We start from the raw sequence: 14,286 nt of genomic DNA, 5'->3' as shown, positions 1-14,286 counted from the left end.
GCGCCAGGTGCCCGAGGTGTCCGGGATCTAGGTCACAGGGCCTGGGGAGGAAGCTCTGTGCGAGGCAAGCCTGTAGCCCGCAGCGGCTCCGCGCGGCCACTCCCGGCCCCGCACAGTTCCAGCCTCCGCGACGAGCTAGCCCAGCGTCCCAGCCTCGGCGGGGCCACTGAGGAAGAGAGGCAAAATAAAAAAGAGCAATCAGCAGCAGGCGGCCTTCACTCGCTCGCTCTCTGTGCCAGAATCCTCTGCGCAGACACAATTCTCTCTCGGTTTTGTCCGCCGGGACTTCCGTTTATGGAAATCTCTTATACATTGGACAGTAATAAGTTTACAAGAGCCCGGATAGCTCAGTCGGTAGAGCATCAGACTTTTAATCTGAGGGTCCAGGGTTCAAGTCCCTGTTCGGGCGTCAAGGTTTTGCTTTTGAGCACAATTAATGTGTTGTGCCCCTTCGAATAAAACAATAGAAAACAGTGACAAAAACACATTTACCTGTTTTAAAAGGAAATAGAAATGGTATTAAGTGGGGTGAGAAATTACTTTCCGAAAGGTAGAGCGAATGACAGAGGGAAAGTAAAGATGTTTTAGAGCAGTGCATATGTAAGCCATATATTCCAATTTAAATATTCTAGTAGCTACATTAAAAAGTAAAAAAAAAGGTGAAATAAAATTTAGTACTATACTTTACTTACGACCCAATATTCCAAAGTCTTATTTTAATATGTAAGCAATATTTAAAATCATTAATAAAATTTTGTCTTTTTTTATGCAAAGTCTTCTAAATCCGCTATGTATAGAAGTTGACAGTACATCTCAATTTATATTTCAGGCGCAGGTTAGCGGTGTCCGCCATAGTCAACAGAGAATTTTCTGTTTCTTCTTGTTTTCAGTAAATAACGAGTGGATGGGGGAAACGTGCAGAATAGAAAGTATAGTAACTTATAAAATCTGTGAAGAAACCCTTAACGGGGGGTTCCATGGTGTAATGGTTAGCACTCTGGACTCTGAATCCAGCGATCCGAGTTCAAATCTCGGTGGAACCTTGAGCTTTTTTAACCTACCACTAGAATGTCCTATTGTTGGTTTCATGAATGACATGTTTCTTTCATGATAAGAGAGCATGTGAAAAACAAAAGCGAAAGAGGACGCTAACTGAGCTTTCCTCTCGGAGTAAGATGTATCTAGCACACCGCCAGAAGAACATACAGTAAGTCACGTAAGTATACTAGAGGTTGGGCTGATTTTGAGATGAAAATATTGTATTAGAAAACGTTAAAATAGAGATCAGATTATGAAGAAATGAAGATTTCTTCAGCAGTTTCCATCAAGTCTTAATTTGGAATGTAAGATCTGTCTGGAAGACAGTGGTGAAACCACTTGTAGGGGCTTCCTAAAATCAAAGGAATATACCACATGACCCCTTATACAGTGCTTAGCTTACATAGCGTTTAGACGAAGAGAAAAACAGCCTGGCAGCGGTGGGATTCGAACCCACGCCTCCGAAGAGACTGGAGCCTAAATCCAGCGCCTTAGACCGCTCGGCCACGCTACCCGCACGGAAGTGAGTTCTTCCGATTATCCTCCTAAGAGACTAGAAGAAATGGGCAAAGATGATAGAGTTAAATTGTTGTCCTTTTCTACATTTTTTATACCAGGAATGGGACACCATCGAGACTGTAGACCGCAGAGCAGCAGATGCTAGAAAAGATAAACCATAAGAAACAGAGACACACAGAAATTTACAACAAAAAATGTTTATTTGGGTGGGGCCATATCTGGGAGTGGGGTGCGCCTGAGCTGGAAGCACCCCAAGCGGGCAGTCGGAGCTCTGCACTCGCTCACTCGCTCATATTCGGTTGCTTTTCCTCCCTGTTTCTTGCGCGCCCTCATTCCCACCTGACTCACAAGCTTTGCGCCCGCTCCCTCCACCTGGCTGGCTTCTGAGATCAAAACCCACACCCCTGACACATCCCGCCCGATTCCCTCACGCACACCCCTTCACCCTGCCCCTTTCCCATGCTAATATCGGTAAGCCACAGAACGCCACTACCCGCGAGGTGGCTCTGTGGCGCAATGGATAGCGCATTGGACTTCTAGTGACTGAAATGAGCGATTCAAAGGTTGTGGGTTCGAATCCCACCAGAGTCGATTTTATTTGAATTTTTTCTTTCCTTTTTATCCGGTTTTTTTCTCCAAAGTTCCCATACCTTCTTCCCCTACCCTATCTGTGTTTTCCTCCTGGTTTCAGTTCCAACCTCAGTCTCCGCTCTGCTCTCTTCTTTACTTACCTGTCTGCCCCGGAGCTTGGGCCATGGAGAGCAGGACTGGGGGTGGGAGACAGAAGGGAAGGGAAAGTGGGCGTGGACGTCGAGATAAAGGCAGGCCCCTGGCTCGGGGACACACGGGGATTTAATAACCACTTTATTCCATGCACTAGGGACTTGTAAAGGGACTGGGATTGGGCCGAGAGCAAAGAGGGTACAATCCTAGACGCGAAGGGGAGGGGGTCAGGGAAAAGGGACAGGAACCAGGGAAATATATATTTATATAGATACTCTAATATAGACCACATCTCACCCGCGCGCTGAGCCGGCGCGCCCCGCCGCCCTCCCCAACACCTCCTCGCCCGGACGCCCGGGTCCCTCTGCTGCCCACGGGCTGGAGTCTCTACCCCACCCCCAGCCCCCGCCTCCACCCCCCCAAAGCTCAGGGCCAAGGTCTCCAGAAAGCGGGCGGCGGGGGCGGCGGGGCCTTGGGCGCCCCGTCTTGTCTGTGAGGCGGCGGTGGTGGCGGCAGCAGTCCGGTGAGGGGCGCCGGCGCGCCGGAATCCCCGGCGCGAGGGGAGCAGAGGGATGGGGACCATGCGCAGCGCGGGCTAGGGGGGCCCTGGTGCACTGGGGGGCGCTGGTGCAGCGCGGGGCCAAGGGCGGGTGCGGCGGGGTCCAGCGGAGGGCGCGGCACTGGAGGCCTCGGATCTCCCGGCTCCTGCCGGGGCGGTTTGGGGCGCAGGTAGCCGTGCAGCGCGGAGAAGAGCTGGGCGCGGGCGGCCGGGCTGGCGTCGTGCACAAAGGCCGCCAAGCGGAGCAGGCACTCGCGGAAGCCGGACAAGTAGCAGCTGGCGAGCGCCTCGGCGTCCTGGGCTGGGGACCGGGGAACCCCTGGAGCCGCGGTGGCAGGGCAGGGGCCCAGAAGGGGTGAGGGGCGGGGCGGGGCGCAGAGATACCCAGGCCGGACAGGCGCACAGACAGAGACAGGAAACCAGATGGACGGAGAGAGAGTGAGGGAGACACAGAGACAGACACGCGCGGGTGTTATTAACCTCGCCTCCGAGCTGAATCTGTCACTCCCCAAGCCCACCGTCCACCTCTGGGCCCGCCCGGTCTTCCCCGGCCCGAGCCGCCGTGACTCCCCCTCCCGCCCTCCGCTGCCCCACCCCCGCGCTGTACCCGGGGCCTCCACCCGGCTTCGCTCCCTCAAGTAGCCCACGGCGAATTCCAGTATCTCTGCTTTCTCCAGCTTCGGGTTCCGGAGGTTCTACAGACGGGAGGGGAGGGCGCAGAGACAGAAAGGGGTGGGGAGAGAGGGGGAAAGTGGCAGGGGGAAGAAGGGAGGGGCGGATGCAGGAGCTGGGGGTTCCCGGGATCGCATTTATGCGCTGCTTACAGAACGCGGGACCGAATGCGGAGTGGATGACCAAGGATGGTCCTGGCCCACCCTGAGACGAAACTGTCCAACCCGGGGGGATGGAACCAACACCCGACGTGTGAGGACGAGATTTGAAAAAGCAACCCAGGGAGTGAAATTAACCACCCAGCAGAACTGATGCTGGCCGCCCTGAGGGGTGTGGGGGAAGGGAAGGGTACATTTAAAGGCCCAAAGGGTGAAACTGACCCACCCAGGGAGTGAAATTTACAGAGCCAGGCGTGAAACTTACAGACCCGAGGGGCGGCGAAGAAGATCGCGTTCTGAGAGCCAGAGGGGGTCTGGGATGGGATTCCAAGGGCGGGACTCGGGTCAGGATGCCTTGGGGCCAGGGTCGCCAATCCAGCCTATGTCCCCACCCCAGTGGGAAGCCCTGGGACGCGGGAATGGGATGCTTGGGGGTCCGGGGCTGGCAGAGGGACTGACCTGGTCCCGGGTCCGCTCCAGCAGCAGCAGCCTCAGCTCTTCCAGGCTGCGGTTGATGCGGTCCCGGCGCCGCTTCTCCACCAGCGGCTTCAGCATCTGTGCCCAGCGGGAAAGGGAGAGCGGGCCGACGGGACCGAGACTCAGCGCGGCCGCGCCGGCGTCCCGATCCCGCCGCTGGGACAGCCGGGCTTCCACCCCTTCCCCCAGCCCCCAGATTGCCTAGGGCCGGGCCCGGTAGATCCCTCTCCGCTTCCCCGCCCCACGCCCCTAGGGTCAGTTTCTGTAGCTCGCCTCCTCTCTCTCCCGGGTCTTCTGCATTTTCCTGAGTCTCGTCCTCCCTCCTCCCCTCTCTGTGTCTCTCCTTCTCCTCCTCTTTTCTCTCTACGTCTCCGTCTCGTGCAGTCTCTCTCTCTGTCTCAGTGGAGAACTTTGGGGACCCTCTTTGCTCGCAAGCACGTGGGCCGCACGGTGCCGGGCTCAGAGCTGGCGGCCCTGAGTGTAGAAAGGGAGACACCTAGCGCGACCGCGCCTCCTCTTCTCGCTCAAACCCTTCTAGGCCGTCACGCTCCCCGACTGGTTCCTAAAATCTTACAGCCGCCCTCGGGCCTCTGGAACCAATGCCCGGGGGCCTTCTGTACAAGACGACATTGGACCAGGTCCGGCTCACAGCCGGCGAGGAGCGAGCGCCTGTCTTCTCTTGTTGTTCCCACCCCCCTCCCCTGGCTCCACTCCCTTATTGCTTATTTCACTCAAACTCCGGCCCCCTCCCACGCCCTCTAGGCCGCCAGGTGCCAGCCCCATTACGCAGGCCCCTAGACCTGTACTTCCGCTGCCCACGAAGGTATTGCTCTGACCCTTGTCCCCTTCTTCATACTTCGCAGCTTCCTCCCCAGCTCCTGGCTCCTTGGGTCCCCCGGCACCTCTCCTTTTCCAGCCCTCAATTCCCAGGCTCTCCCTTGACCGACTGTATCAGGGCCCCATCCTCTGGCCAGACCAGGGACCTCTGCTCCCCCTCCCGTCGCGCCTCTCACCTTGGGGCCGTCCCTATTCTCAGTTCGATCCCGGGTGACCATTGCTCCTCCGGACCCTGGTGTGGACCGGATCCCTGCTCGCCTGGAGCCTTATATCCCTCGGTGACAGGTAGGAGGGATAGGACCCGGACCCGCCCCCTTCAGCACCCAGATTCCTCCTGGCTAGGACCCCGGCACGAGGCTCCCGGAAAGGGGAGGAGTGAAGGGGGAGGGGAAGGAGAGGAACTGGCCTGGGAGTGTGGGAAGTGAGGGGCGAATGGGCACAGACTGGTTTACAGATCATAAGGCTGTATAAGGAGGCGGAACCCAGCTGGAGGGAGGAGGTTATTAGGGGCAAAGGGAGATTAGGTTATTTGGGACAGAACTCATTTAAGGATGAAGTTCTGAGTTCCCCCAGAACTGAAGCTTTCTTGGAGGCTCACTGTACCCTCACTATCTCTGAAATAAAAGTTAGCACCCCTGAGCCCCCAGGCTGAATTTTATACTTCTTCCCCCAAATTTGCCTCCTACTCGGGATAATGTGCTGGGTGGATCTGCCTGACTTAAGTGGGGCTCTGCCAGGAGGTAGAAGTGGCACTGTGTTCCATGTCAGTTCTATTCAAGTCACTCGACACCTGCAGACTCACTGCGCGTGCAGAGCACTGGTCTAGGCTCCGAGGTTCATACTGAGACGTGCAGTAGAGGCCCCGCTCGTTCCGCAGGATCATCTAGTGGAAAAGACGATGTGTCATCAAGTAGCTATTACAGAAGCGGAGCGAAGTAGGTGCTCCGGGAAAAGAGTCTCCTTGAGGATGGCTGGACTGAGGTGGGGAACAGAGGGGATTTCAAGGAAGAGGAAGCAAGTCCTTGAAGCATAGGAGGGAGCAAAGAGATCTTTTCACTTACGGCACAACTATTTTAATCAAAAGTGATCCTAGGAGATTCAGGAGTATGGCAGACAGGACACCTCACACACGTGTGCCCGCCGGGTGCCTCTGGAGGCCCTTCGTGACTGTAAGGGGGCAGAGAACAGGCAGTTTTCCTAAAGGGACAAGAAAGGGATACAAAAAAGGACCAACACCCACCTCAAACCAAGAACATGACCCTCTGCAGAATGACGCGTGCACACTCGGAGGCTTCAGGACAAAGTGCCTGAGAAAATAAATCAGAAATTGAACGGGATAGCAAGACTGTCAGGGACAAGGACATGGAAGGACAGGGCTGCAGACCGAGACCGGAGACAGCTGTGAAGTCAGAGACTTGGGGCTTCCTCCAAGCCCTCTGAGCGCCCCTTCACACCTTGTTGGTTGTGTTGTTTTGTTTTGTTTTCTTCACCGAGCCTGCCTTGCCAAAGCTCCAGCCCGGAGGGGCACAGACCTGGAGAAAGGGGCTCCTATTTGGGATCAGGGCCCCCAACACATCCCACCTCCCCCTACCTCGGCCAAATGGGAGCACAGATGTGTGGCACTAGCAGCCCCCGCTACCCCCCTCCTTGGGAACCTGGGCTCGGGCTGAGTTTTTCTCACCTGCACGCGAGGCTTGGGGCCCCGGGCTGTTCGCACCCGGGTGTGGGGCCGCCCCTGGCCATATGGGGCGGCTTTATGGCCCGGTGGCCGGATCCCGGCGGGAGGAAGGATGGCCAGGCGCTCCACCCACGTTGATCATTCGGAGCCACTCCTCTGAGCTGCTGGCCTACACCGTCTGCTTGACCACGTCTGCCTCAACCTCTTAGAAGCTAAGTTAAAGCCGCAGGAAACTAACCAGTTGCATTGGTGGTTCAGTGGTAGAATTCTCGCCTGCCACGCGGGAGGCCCGGGTTCGATTCCCGGCCAATGCACGTCGTCCTTTTCCTCCCTCCCAAAAGGGCATGATAAATTTGACGAGCTTTCTAAGCACCTTGGTTTAAACATTTCTACTAGATATTAAATTTAGCCTTTTGACAGTGTCGGGGTTTGAAGCCCCAGAGCTAGACCCTGATTCCTCATGTCCTCACGTTCCCCTCCTCCCGGCCTGGGGGGTCCTCTTGTCGCCACATTCCTCCCTCCCCCTCAGCCCGCACCTCCACAGGCGTGACCCTGAGAAAGGACACGGTGCTTGGATCCCTGCCCCGGGGGTCCTCTCGGGCCCCCGCGGGGGAGGGGCCAGGCCTCCCCGCCCCACACACTCTAAACCCCTTGCTCTTTCCATTTCTCTTCTTCTGTCTCTTATTTCCGTTCTCTCTGAATCACTCTTCCTTTTCCTAAGTTCGTGGGTATGGGCCTTCTTTGTCTCGCCGTCTTTCCGGGTTTCTGAGGGCCTCTTGGCGTCTCTTCGAATCTCTCACGTTCTTTCCAGGGCTCTTAGCGACTTAGCTCTGGGTCTCTCTGAGTCTTCAGTTGTCTCGTCCCTCCGCATCTCTGAGCCCGGGTCTCTCCGGTCTCCCAGCATCTGCGTCTCCGCATCTGGGTCTCTCCAGTTCTCTGGGATCTCTCGTCGTCTCTCCGGGTCTCTGTCGCCTCCCCGGACTCTCTGCGCTCCCACGCTCCTTGCCATCCGCTGGGAAGCTCGCTCACACCTCCAGTTTCCCCGCCCCGCCCCTTCCCGGCCGCTTTGATCCCGCACGCGTCTGGCCGGCAGGCGGGCGGGCGGGCGCACCGCCACCCGCTGCGGCCACTTGTGAGCCGGGCGGTGGCCGCCGGGGTCTCCTGGACTCGCAGCGCTGCCTTTCTGCTCTCTTCCGGCGCATTCGGCCTCCCTCCACGCCCCTCCTCTTGGCACTGTCTCCGGCCGCTGCCAGGGCTTCTGTGGGCTCGGGTCTCTGGTTTGCCGAGTCTGGATCTCGGTCTTAGTCTCTCTGGGTCTCTTTCTCTAACTCGCCCTGGCTCTGTGTCTCTGTCCCCTGTCTTTTCGCCTGTCTGCTTCGTCTGGGCCAGGGTCTGGGTGTCCGTCTTTTCTCTGGGTTGTGACAGTGACTGGCAATGAACGCTCTCTTCTCAGCTCTAAGCCGTGACATTGGCCCCCAATAGAAGGAGACTATCAACAATCTGGGCATCTATACGTCTGTGAGCGCAGCTGCTGTGTGTATTCACCCAGCCAGTATTTCTGGAGAGCCTCCTGTGTGCCGAGTATTATTAGGCACTGAAGGAGCATGGGGTCTGGGTTCTCCTGTTACATCAGAGCGGGGGACAGACAGGAAATAAGTAAGAAAGCAGAATATAATATAGTTTCAGATGGTTATAAGACTGTGGGAAGGAAATAAACAAACAAACATCAAAACCCACCAAAAAAACGGTCGCGGCAATGACTTGAAAGTGAAGCGCTACTTAACTCTGGGTGGTCAGAACCTGCCTCTCTAAGTTGATATTTGAACCCAGGGCAGTCAGCAGCCTTGAGTCCAGGCAAAAGGAAGAGCAAGTACAAAGACTGCGAGGTAGGAAAGCGCTTTGCTGGTGGCAGCTGGAGAAAAAGGGCCAGCGAAGCCGGGATGGAAAATTTGAAGAGTGGCAGAGATCACACGGGAGAGGCAGGCATGGCCTACCCCACTGGGCCTTGAAAACTCCAGAAGGACTTTGGGTTTTAGTCTAAGTGTAATGGGAAGGAAGCCAGTGGAGGATTTTCATTAGGAAAGTTATATTCTCTGACTGATGTTTTAAAAGATCACTCTGGCTGTTATGTGGAGAAGGGAAGCACAGAGTTCGCTGGGGGAGCTAGAGCAGTCTTCTAGGCAAGGCACGATGGTGGCTCCTACTGAGGTGATGGAGGTGGAGAGAGAACCTGAACGGGTTCCTCCTTCTAGGTCTTTGGCTTAAGTAGAGTCATGCTTCACTTAACCACCGTGACAGGTTCTGAGAAATGCGTGGTTAGTTGTATGAACCTTACGGAGGTTACTTAAACAAACATAGATGGCATACCTCTTCGATCCTAGGCTAAAAACCTGTACAGTCTGTCACTGTATTGAATTATTGTACACAACTGTAACATGATGGTAAGTATTTGCATATCTAGACACAGAAAATGTCAAAAATATTTTTAATAAAAATAATTAAAATTTTTTTAAATAAATAAATATGTGATTACACAAAAAGAAAGAGAAAAACCACACACATAGAAAACGTAGAGGCCTCACTGGAGGACTGGAGTTGCAGACCAGCCTGGGCAACATCTCGAGAGATCCCCGCCTCTACAAAAAAGAATTTTTAAAAAATCAGCCCAGCCTGGTGGTGCCTGCCTATAGTTTTAGCTACTCCAGAGACTGAGGTGGGAGGATCACTTGAGGCCTGGAGTTCCAGGCTGTAGTGAGGTAAAATCACGCCACTCAACTCTAGCCGCATCAACAGAGTGAGACCCTGTTGAAAGAAAAGAAAGAGGCCGGGCGCGGTGGCTCATGCCTGTAATCCTAGCACTCTCGGAGGCCGAGGCGGGCGGATCGGTTAAGCTCAGGAGTTCGAGACCAGCCTGAGGAAGAGCGAGACCGCCCCCCCACCCCCACACCCTGTCTCTACTAAAAATAGAAAGAAATTAGCTGGACAATTAAAAATATAGAGGAAAAAATTAGCCGGGCATGGTGGCGCATGCCTGTAGTCCCAGCTACTGGGGAGGCTGAGGCAGGAGGATTGCATGAGCCCGGTAGTTTGAGGTTGCTGTTAGCTAGGCTGACACCACGGCACTTTAGCCCTCTAAGACTCTGTCTCAAAAAAAAAAAAAAAAAAAAAGGAGGAAGGTAAAAGGAAGGAAGGACGAACAAGAGAAAAGGTAATGTACATCACTGTGACGATAAAACAGCTATGGGAGAGATCACTAACTGGATAGATGGTGGTGGCTTTTACATTAATTAACTTGATTTAATCATTCCACTACACACACACACACACACACACACACACACACATCACACATCACATTGTACATCATAAATATATACAATTATTACCTGTCAATTTTAAATAATAAATAAATGTTTTCTTTTTTCTGACCAAGTATCCAACTAGAATAAATAAAATTTTGAAAAGAAGAGAGCAGTCGCTCTATGTAAGCTGCCAGGAGGTCAAGCAAGGCAAAGGCAGAGAAGCAACCATCTAATGTGGCATCTTGGAAGTCACCGAGGACCTAGACGAGAGTGACTTCTGTGCTGTCCCACTTGAGTGGGTCAAGGTGAGACTGGGACATGAAGGCATGCAGATAGCAGCTATAGACAACCTGGACAAGTTTTGCTGTGAATGGGGAACAGAAAAACGTGTGGTGGCTAGGAGCATAGGAAGTAGAAGAGGGTTGTAGAGTACGTTTGACGCTGATGGGAACAACCAAGACCTGGGGACGGGTGGAGCAGGGTGGGTGGAGCAGGGCCAGGTGGAAAAACCAACCTCAGAAGTAGGAAAGACCCCTTTCCTATGTGAAGTGGGAGAGAAGGGTGTGGGTTGGTGGGCTTTTGGGAAGGATAAGATGGGCTCTCCCTGGTTGCTCCCCTTTCTCCAAGAACAATGGAGGGAGCTCATCGCAGGAGTGGGGAGAGCTACAGACCCTTTGAGGAGAAAGAAGGTGTAAAATGTTCCTTTTGAATAGGACTGAGAGTTTGTTTGAGATGTGGGACCAAGAATTTCAAGTGCAGAGGCCAATTCACCATGAAGCTGAGGAAGCCCGGGAGCCCTCACTTACACACGGAAGGCCCTAGCAACGTGTTCACAGGGCCATATGCTTCTGTAAAATTTGCAAACATTAGCTCTTTTCACAGCAATTGGTAAAGACCTATCTCTTTCTCTTTCAGCTGCTTCTCAGTCACACTCTCCCCCTGTGGCTATGGACATTTTGGGGATCCAGTTATGGAGAAGGTGGGTTGGAGACACATAAGATCTGGAGTTTCATGGGATACATTTAGGTGATGGGCAGTCACTTCCACATATAGCGAAGTCACACTAGTCATCTGGTGTAGGTATGGCTTCCAGGGACACTCCTGTCCCCTGTGCCCAGTTACCAGGCTTCGTGCTGTGTGGGTATAGGGCCAGAAGGCACATGTGATATGAATGTGTCCAATGGTTCCTGGCACTGTGTGGACATGGGTGGTAGAAGAGAAACAAGATTTGAACTATATAGAGCCAGAAGCTAATCTGTGGAAAGTATTATAGAGTTGTACAGGCAGTTGATTAATACAAATACCTGTAAGTTATTTTTCTAGACTTCCTGGCATTTGTCAGCTTTTTAAATTTGCATGTTGTAATCTCTTGTTTCACTCTAAATATGACTTTTTATATCTAATTTTGTATTTTTTCTTAAAACATTCTCCCCACCAAAAAAAACTATATAAGCTTCAGGTCCCCCAAACCTACAGCTGTGGCAGTGTGAGATTAATTGGACAGACTAGGTGATTTTCTCCAGCTCACTGCTCCCGGGCAGATGTGACCTGTGAGGATGTCCCCCATACCTATCCCCAACATGCCTGTGGCTGAGGATGTCAAGGAGGGTCTCCATATGGTTCGCACGCCTCTGCGTCCGCGTGGGTCTGCAGCCGTGTACATTTGTGATTGTGCACATCGCGACCTAATAGTGTGGGTGCCTTCAACCTCTTCCTGACTGCTTCTCAGCAGTGGGCCACACTGGGGCTTGGGGGAGGGGAGCTCGTGTCCCACACGTTCTGGGCCTCTAGGGAGGCAGGGTGGGGAAGGAACAGAGCCAACATAGCTCCCCCGCTGTGACGTCTTCCCAGGCCGAGTTCCCAGGTTCAGCTCCTCCCTCTTCAGGTCTTCAAAGGGAAGCCTGATTTCCTGGGACCCCCTGGGTCCTGGGGGTTTGGGGGTTGGGAAGCAGGAGTACCAGGCCCAAGCGAAGAACCAGGATAGAAGATCCAGGTCCAACCTCCCAAAGCTCGCCTTGGGTAGCCCAACTAAAGAAAAGAGACAGCAGCACAGACCCCAGCAGAATAAAGGTAGCGGGGTACAGTGGCTTCCCCTATAATTCCAGCACCTTGGGAGGTGGAGGTAGGGGAATCCCTTGAGCCCAGGAGTTTGAGGTTGCGGTGAGCTATGATCATGCTACTGCACTGCAGCCTGGGCTACGGAGCAAGACTCTGTCCCCCGCCCCGCCTCAAAAAAAAAGGAGCAGTGAAAGCAAGAGCACTTCAGGAAGTGTGTAATGCCCCCCAACTCCCAACCCCTACCCCACCCCTGCACACAAAAGGCCTGGAACCCTGAAATTCCTTCCTTCTCCAGCATGTATTTATAGGGTGCATACTCTGGGCTCAGTTCTGTTCTAGGCCCTGGGGATACAGCATCAAACAAAACAATGATTTCTGCCGTATGGGTCATGTGTTCTCATGGGAGAAATAGTCAGTGCACATTATACAAAACATACCATTTGTTGTATGGTGCTATAAAGTAGAATAAAGCAGAGAAGAGGAGTGGAGAGTGAGAATTGTAATTTCACATGTTATGATCAGGGAAGGACTCATTGAGAAGGTGTAATTTAATTGGTGAAGGGGCAGGTTACCAGATGCCTAGGGAAGAATGTTCCAGGCCGAGAGAACTGCTAGCATGAAGGCCCTGAGGTGGCAGTGTGTCTGGCTTGTCAAAAGAACAGAGAGCAGCAAGTGGGCTGGCAAGGCTGGGCAGAAGGTAGCCCCGCAGGAGCCATAGAAGGTGAGCTCTGAGATAAAGGGGGAAGCAGCTCAATAGGACCTTCTAGGTCGTTGTGAGACCTGTGTGAAGACCTATGCACTCCTGAGCGAGATGAGAGGGCTTTGGAGGGCTTTTCCCTTATTTTTTTAAAGACATTTTTTTTTCGGAACTTTTAATTTTTATATAATTTCAAACTTTCTAAAAAGTCACAAAGAACTCCTGTATACTCTTTAGCCAGGCCCATTAATTGTTTTTGTTTGCCCCAACTGCTTTACCATTTCTCTTCAAATATTATAGAGTTATATATATTTGTTTTCTTAACCATTTTGCCCTTTTGCCCCTAGGTACTCAGTGTGTATTTCCTGAGAACAAGGACATTTGTAGCATAATAGTTCATAATGGTACAATTATCAAATTCAGACCATTAAAATTAATATAATACTCTCATTCAATCCACAGTCCACATTCATATTTCCTCAATGGTTCCAATGATGTCCTTTATTTTTTCTAATCCACAATGACACACTGCATTTAATTATATCTCTTCAGCCTTATGCATTTATTTATTTATTTATCTACTTATTTTCAAGACAGGGTCTCTCTCCGTTGCCCAGGCTGGAATGCAGTGGCCCAATCATAGCTCACTGTAACCTCTTAATTCCTGGGCTCACGCAATCTTCCTGCCTCAGCCTCCCAGTAGCTGGAACTACAGTTTCCTGCTGCCACATCCAGCTAATTTTTTTTATTTTTTGTAGAGATGGGGTCTCTCTCTGTCTCCTAGGCTGGTCTCCAACTCCTGGGTTCAACAGATCCTCCTGCCTTGGCCTCCACACCCAGCCCTCAGCTCCATTTAATCTGGAAGAATCTTTCTTTGTTGTTTGTTCTTGACCTTGACAGTTTTGGAGAGTTCAGGATCATTATTCTATGGAATGTCCTTCAGTTTGGTTTGTCTGATGCTTCTTCATAGTTAGACCAAGTTACTTAGGTCACACATTTTTGGCAGGAACATCAGCACAGAGGTGATACTGTATCCTCAGGTCATCACATCAAAGACACATGTCGTTTTGTCCCAACAGATACTGATCTCGATCACATGGTTAAAATGGTGTTCACCAGGTTTCTCCACTATAAAATTACTATTTTCCTTTAGGGCAATTAATACGAAACTTGTAAGAAGATACTTTAAGACTCTTTACTACTTATACCTCATCAAATGTTTGCCCACTAATTTAGCACCCATTGATGATTTCTGACTAGCACTGCTTCTGTTTACTGTAAGAAAGAGCTTTCCCTCCCCAACCTTATTTATTTATTTATGTATTTTTTTATATTGGTATGAATTTTGGATTTTTATTTCATTCAATGTAATATATCCCTTGCAATCAGTATTTATTTTAATGCTCAAATTGTCCCAGATTTAGCCAATAGGAGCCTCTCTGGCTGCAGGCCTTAGCTGCTGTATCTTTTTGATATACACTCACTCTTTGAGCATTTCTTTACTTTTTGGTGCAACAAAGTGTTCCAAGATCATCTTGCAATTCCCCAGCCCCAGTCCTGGAATCAGC

General features: G+C 52.0%; 1 protein-coding gene and 5 non-coding genes across 7 annotated transcripts; 4 read left to right on the top strand and 2 right to left on the bottom strand.

Annotated features, from left to right (window-relative positions):
• The first annotated feature begins 336 nt into the window (after positions 1–336).
• On the top strand, positions 337–409 carry TRNAK-UUU. The gene has a single exon. It is a non-coding gene; the product is annotated as a tRNA-Lys (tRNA).
• A 562-nt stretch (positions 410–971) lies between these two features.
• On the top strand, positions 972–1,043 carry TRNAQ-CUG. Its single transcript has one exon. It is a non-coding gene; the product is annotated as a tRNA-Gln (tRNA).
• A 427-nt stretch (positions 1,044–1,470) lies between these two features.
• TRNAL-UAG lies at positions 1,471–1,552 on the bottom strand. The gene has a single exon. It is a non-coding gene; the product is annotated as a tRNA-Leu (tRNA).
• A 184-nt stretch (positions 1,553–1,736) lies between these two features.
• Positions 1,737–5,203, bottom strand: HES7 (hes family bHLH transcription factor 7). 2 transcript variants are annotated; one of them, XM_012655647.1, is made up of 4 exons: positions 5,160–5,203; positions 4,129–4,224; positions 3,447–3,534; positions 1,737–3,158 (listed from the first exon to the last, which is right to left on the bottom strand). In XM_012655647.1, exons 1-4 carry the CDS (start codon positions 5,199–5,201, stop codon positions 2,707–2,709), a joined length of 678 nt encoding a protein of 225 aa, XP_012511101.1. In that variant the 5' UTR covers positions 5,202–5,203; the 3' UTR covers positions 1,737–2,706. The 2 variants fall into 2 exon arrangements, with proteins under 2 accessions (XP_012511101.1, XP_012511100.1); XM_012655646.1 differs by having other exon boundaries at positions 2,117–3,178; positions 3,452–3,534; positions 5,160–5,201.
• On the top strand, positions 2,060–2,148 carry TRNAR-UCU. The gene is given in 2 exon segments: positions 2,060–2,096; positions 2,113–2,148. It is a non-coding gene; the product is annotated as a tRNA-Arg (tRNA).
• Positions 5,204–6,904: 1,701 nt separating the features above from the next.
• On the top strand, positions 6,905–6,975 carry TRNAG-GCC. The gene has a single exon. It is a non-coding gene; the product is annotated as a tRNA-Gly (tRNA).
• Positions 6,976–14,286: the final 7,311 nt, after the last annotated feature.

This window comes from Propithecus coquereli, unplaced genomic scaffold, assembly GCF_000956105.1.
Source record: "Propithecus coquereli isolate 6110/MARCELLA unplaced genomic scaffold, Pcoq_1.0 Scaffold482, whole genome shotgun sequence".
NCBI lineage: Eukaryota > Metazoa > Chordata > Mammalia > Primates > Indriidae > Propithecus > Propithecus coquereli.
The sequence above is the reverse complement of the archived record's forward strand: the minus strand, read 5'-3'. Positions and strand labels throughout refer to the sequence as shown.

Bases quoted from the DNA above. Each gene is read 5' to 3' on its own strand.
- HES7 (XM_012655646.1), bottom strand. From the start codon at position 5,201: ATGGTCACCCGGGATCGAACTGAGAATAGGGACGGCCCCAAG. The intron at 4,225-5,159 runs GTGAGAGGCGCG...CGCTGGGCACAG, and splicing joins AGAATAGGGACGGCCCCAAG to ATGCTGAAGCCGCTGGTGGA. The intron at 3,535-4,128 runs GTCAGTCCCTCT...TCCCGTCTGTAG, and splicing joins TGGAGCGGACCCGGGACCAG to AACCTCCGGAACCCGAAGCT.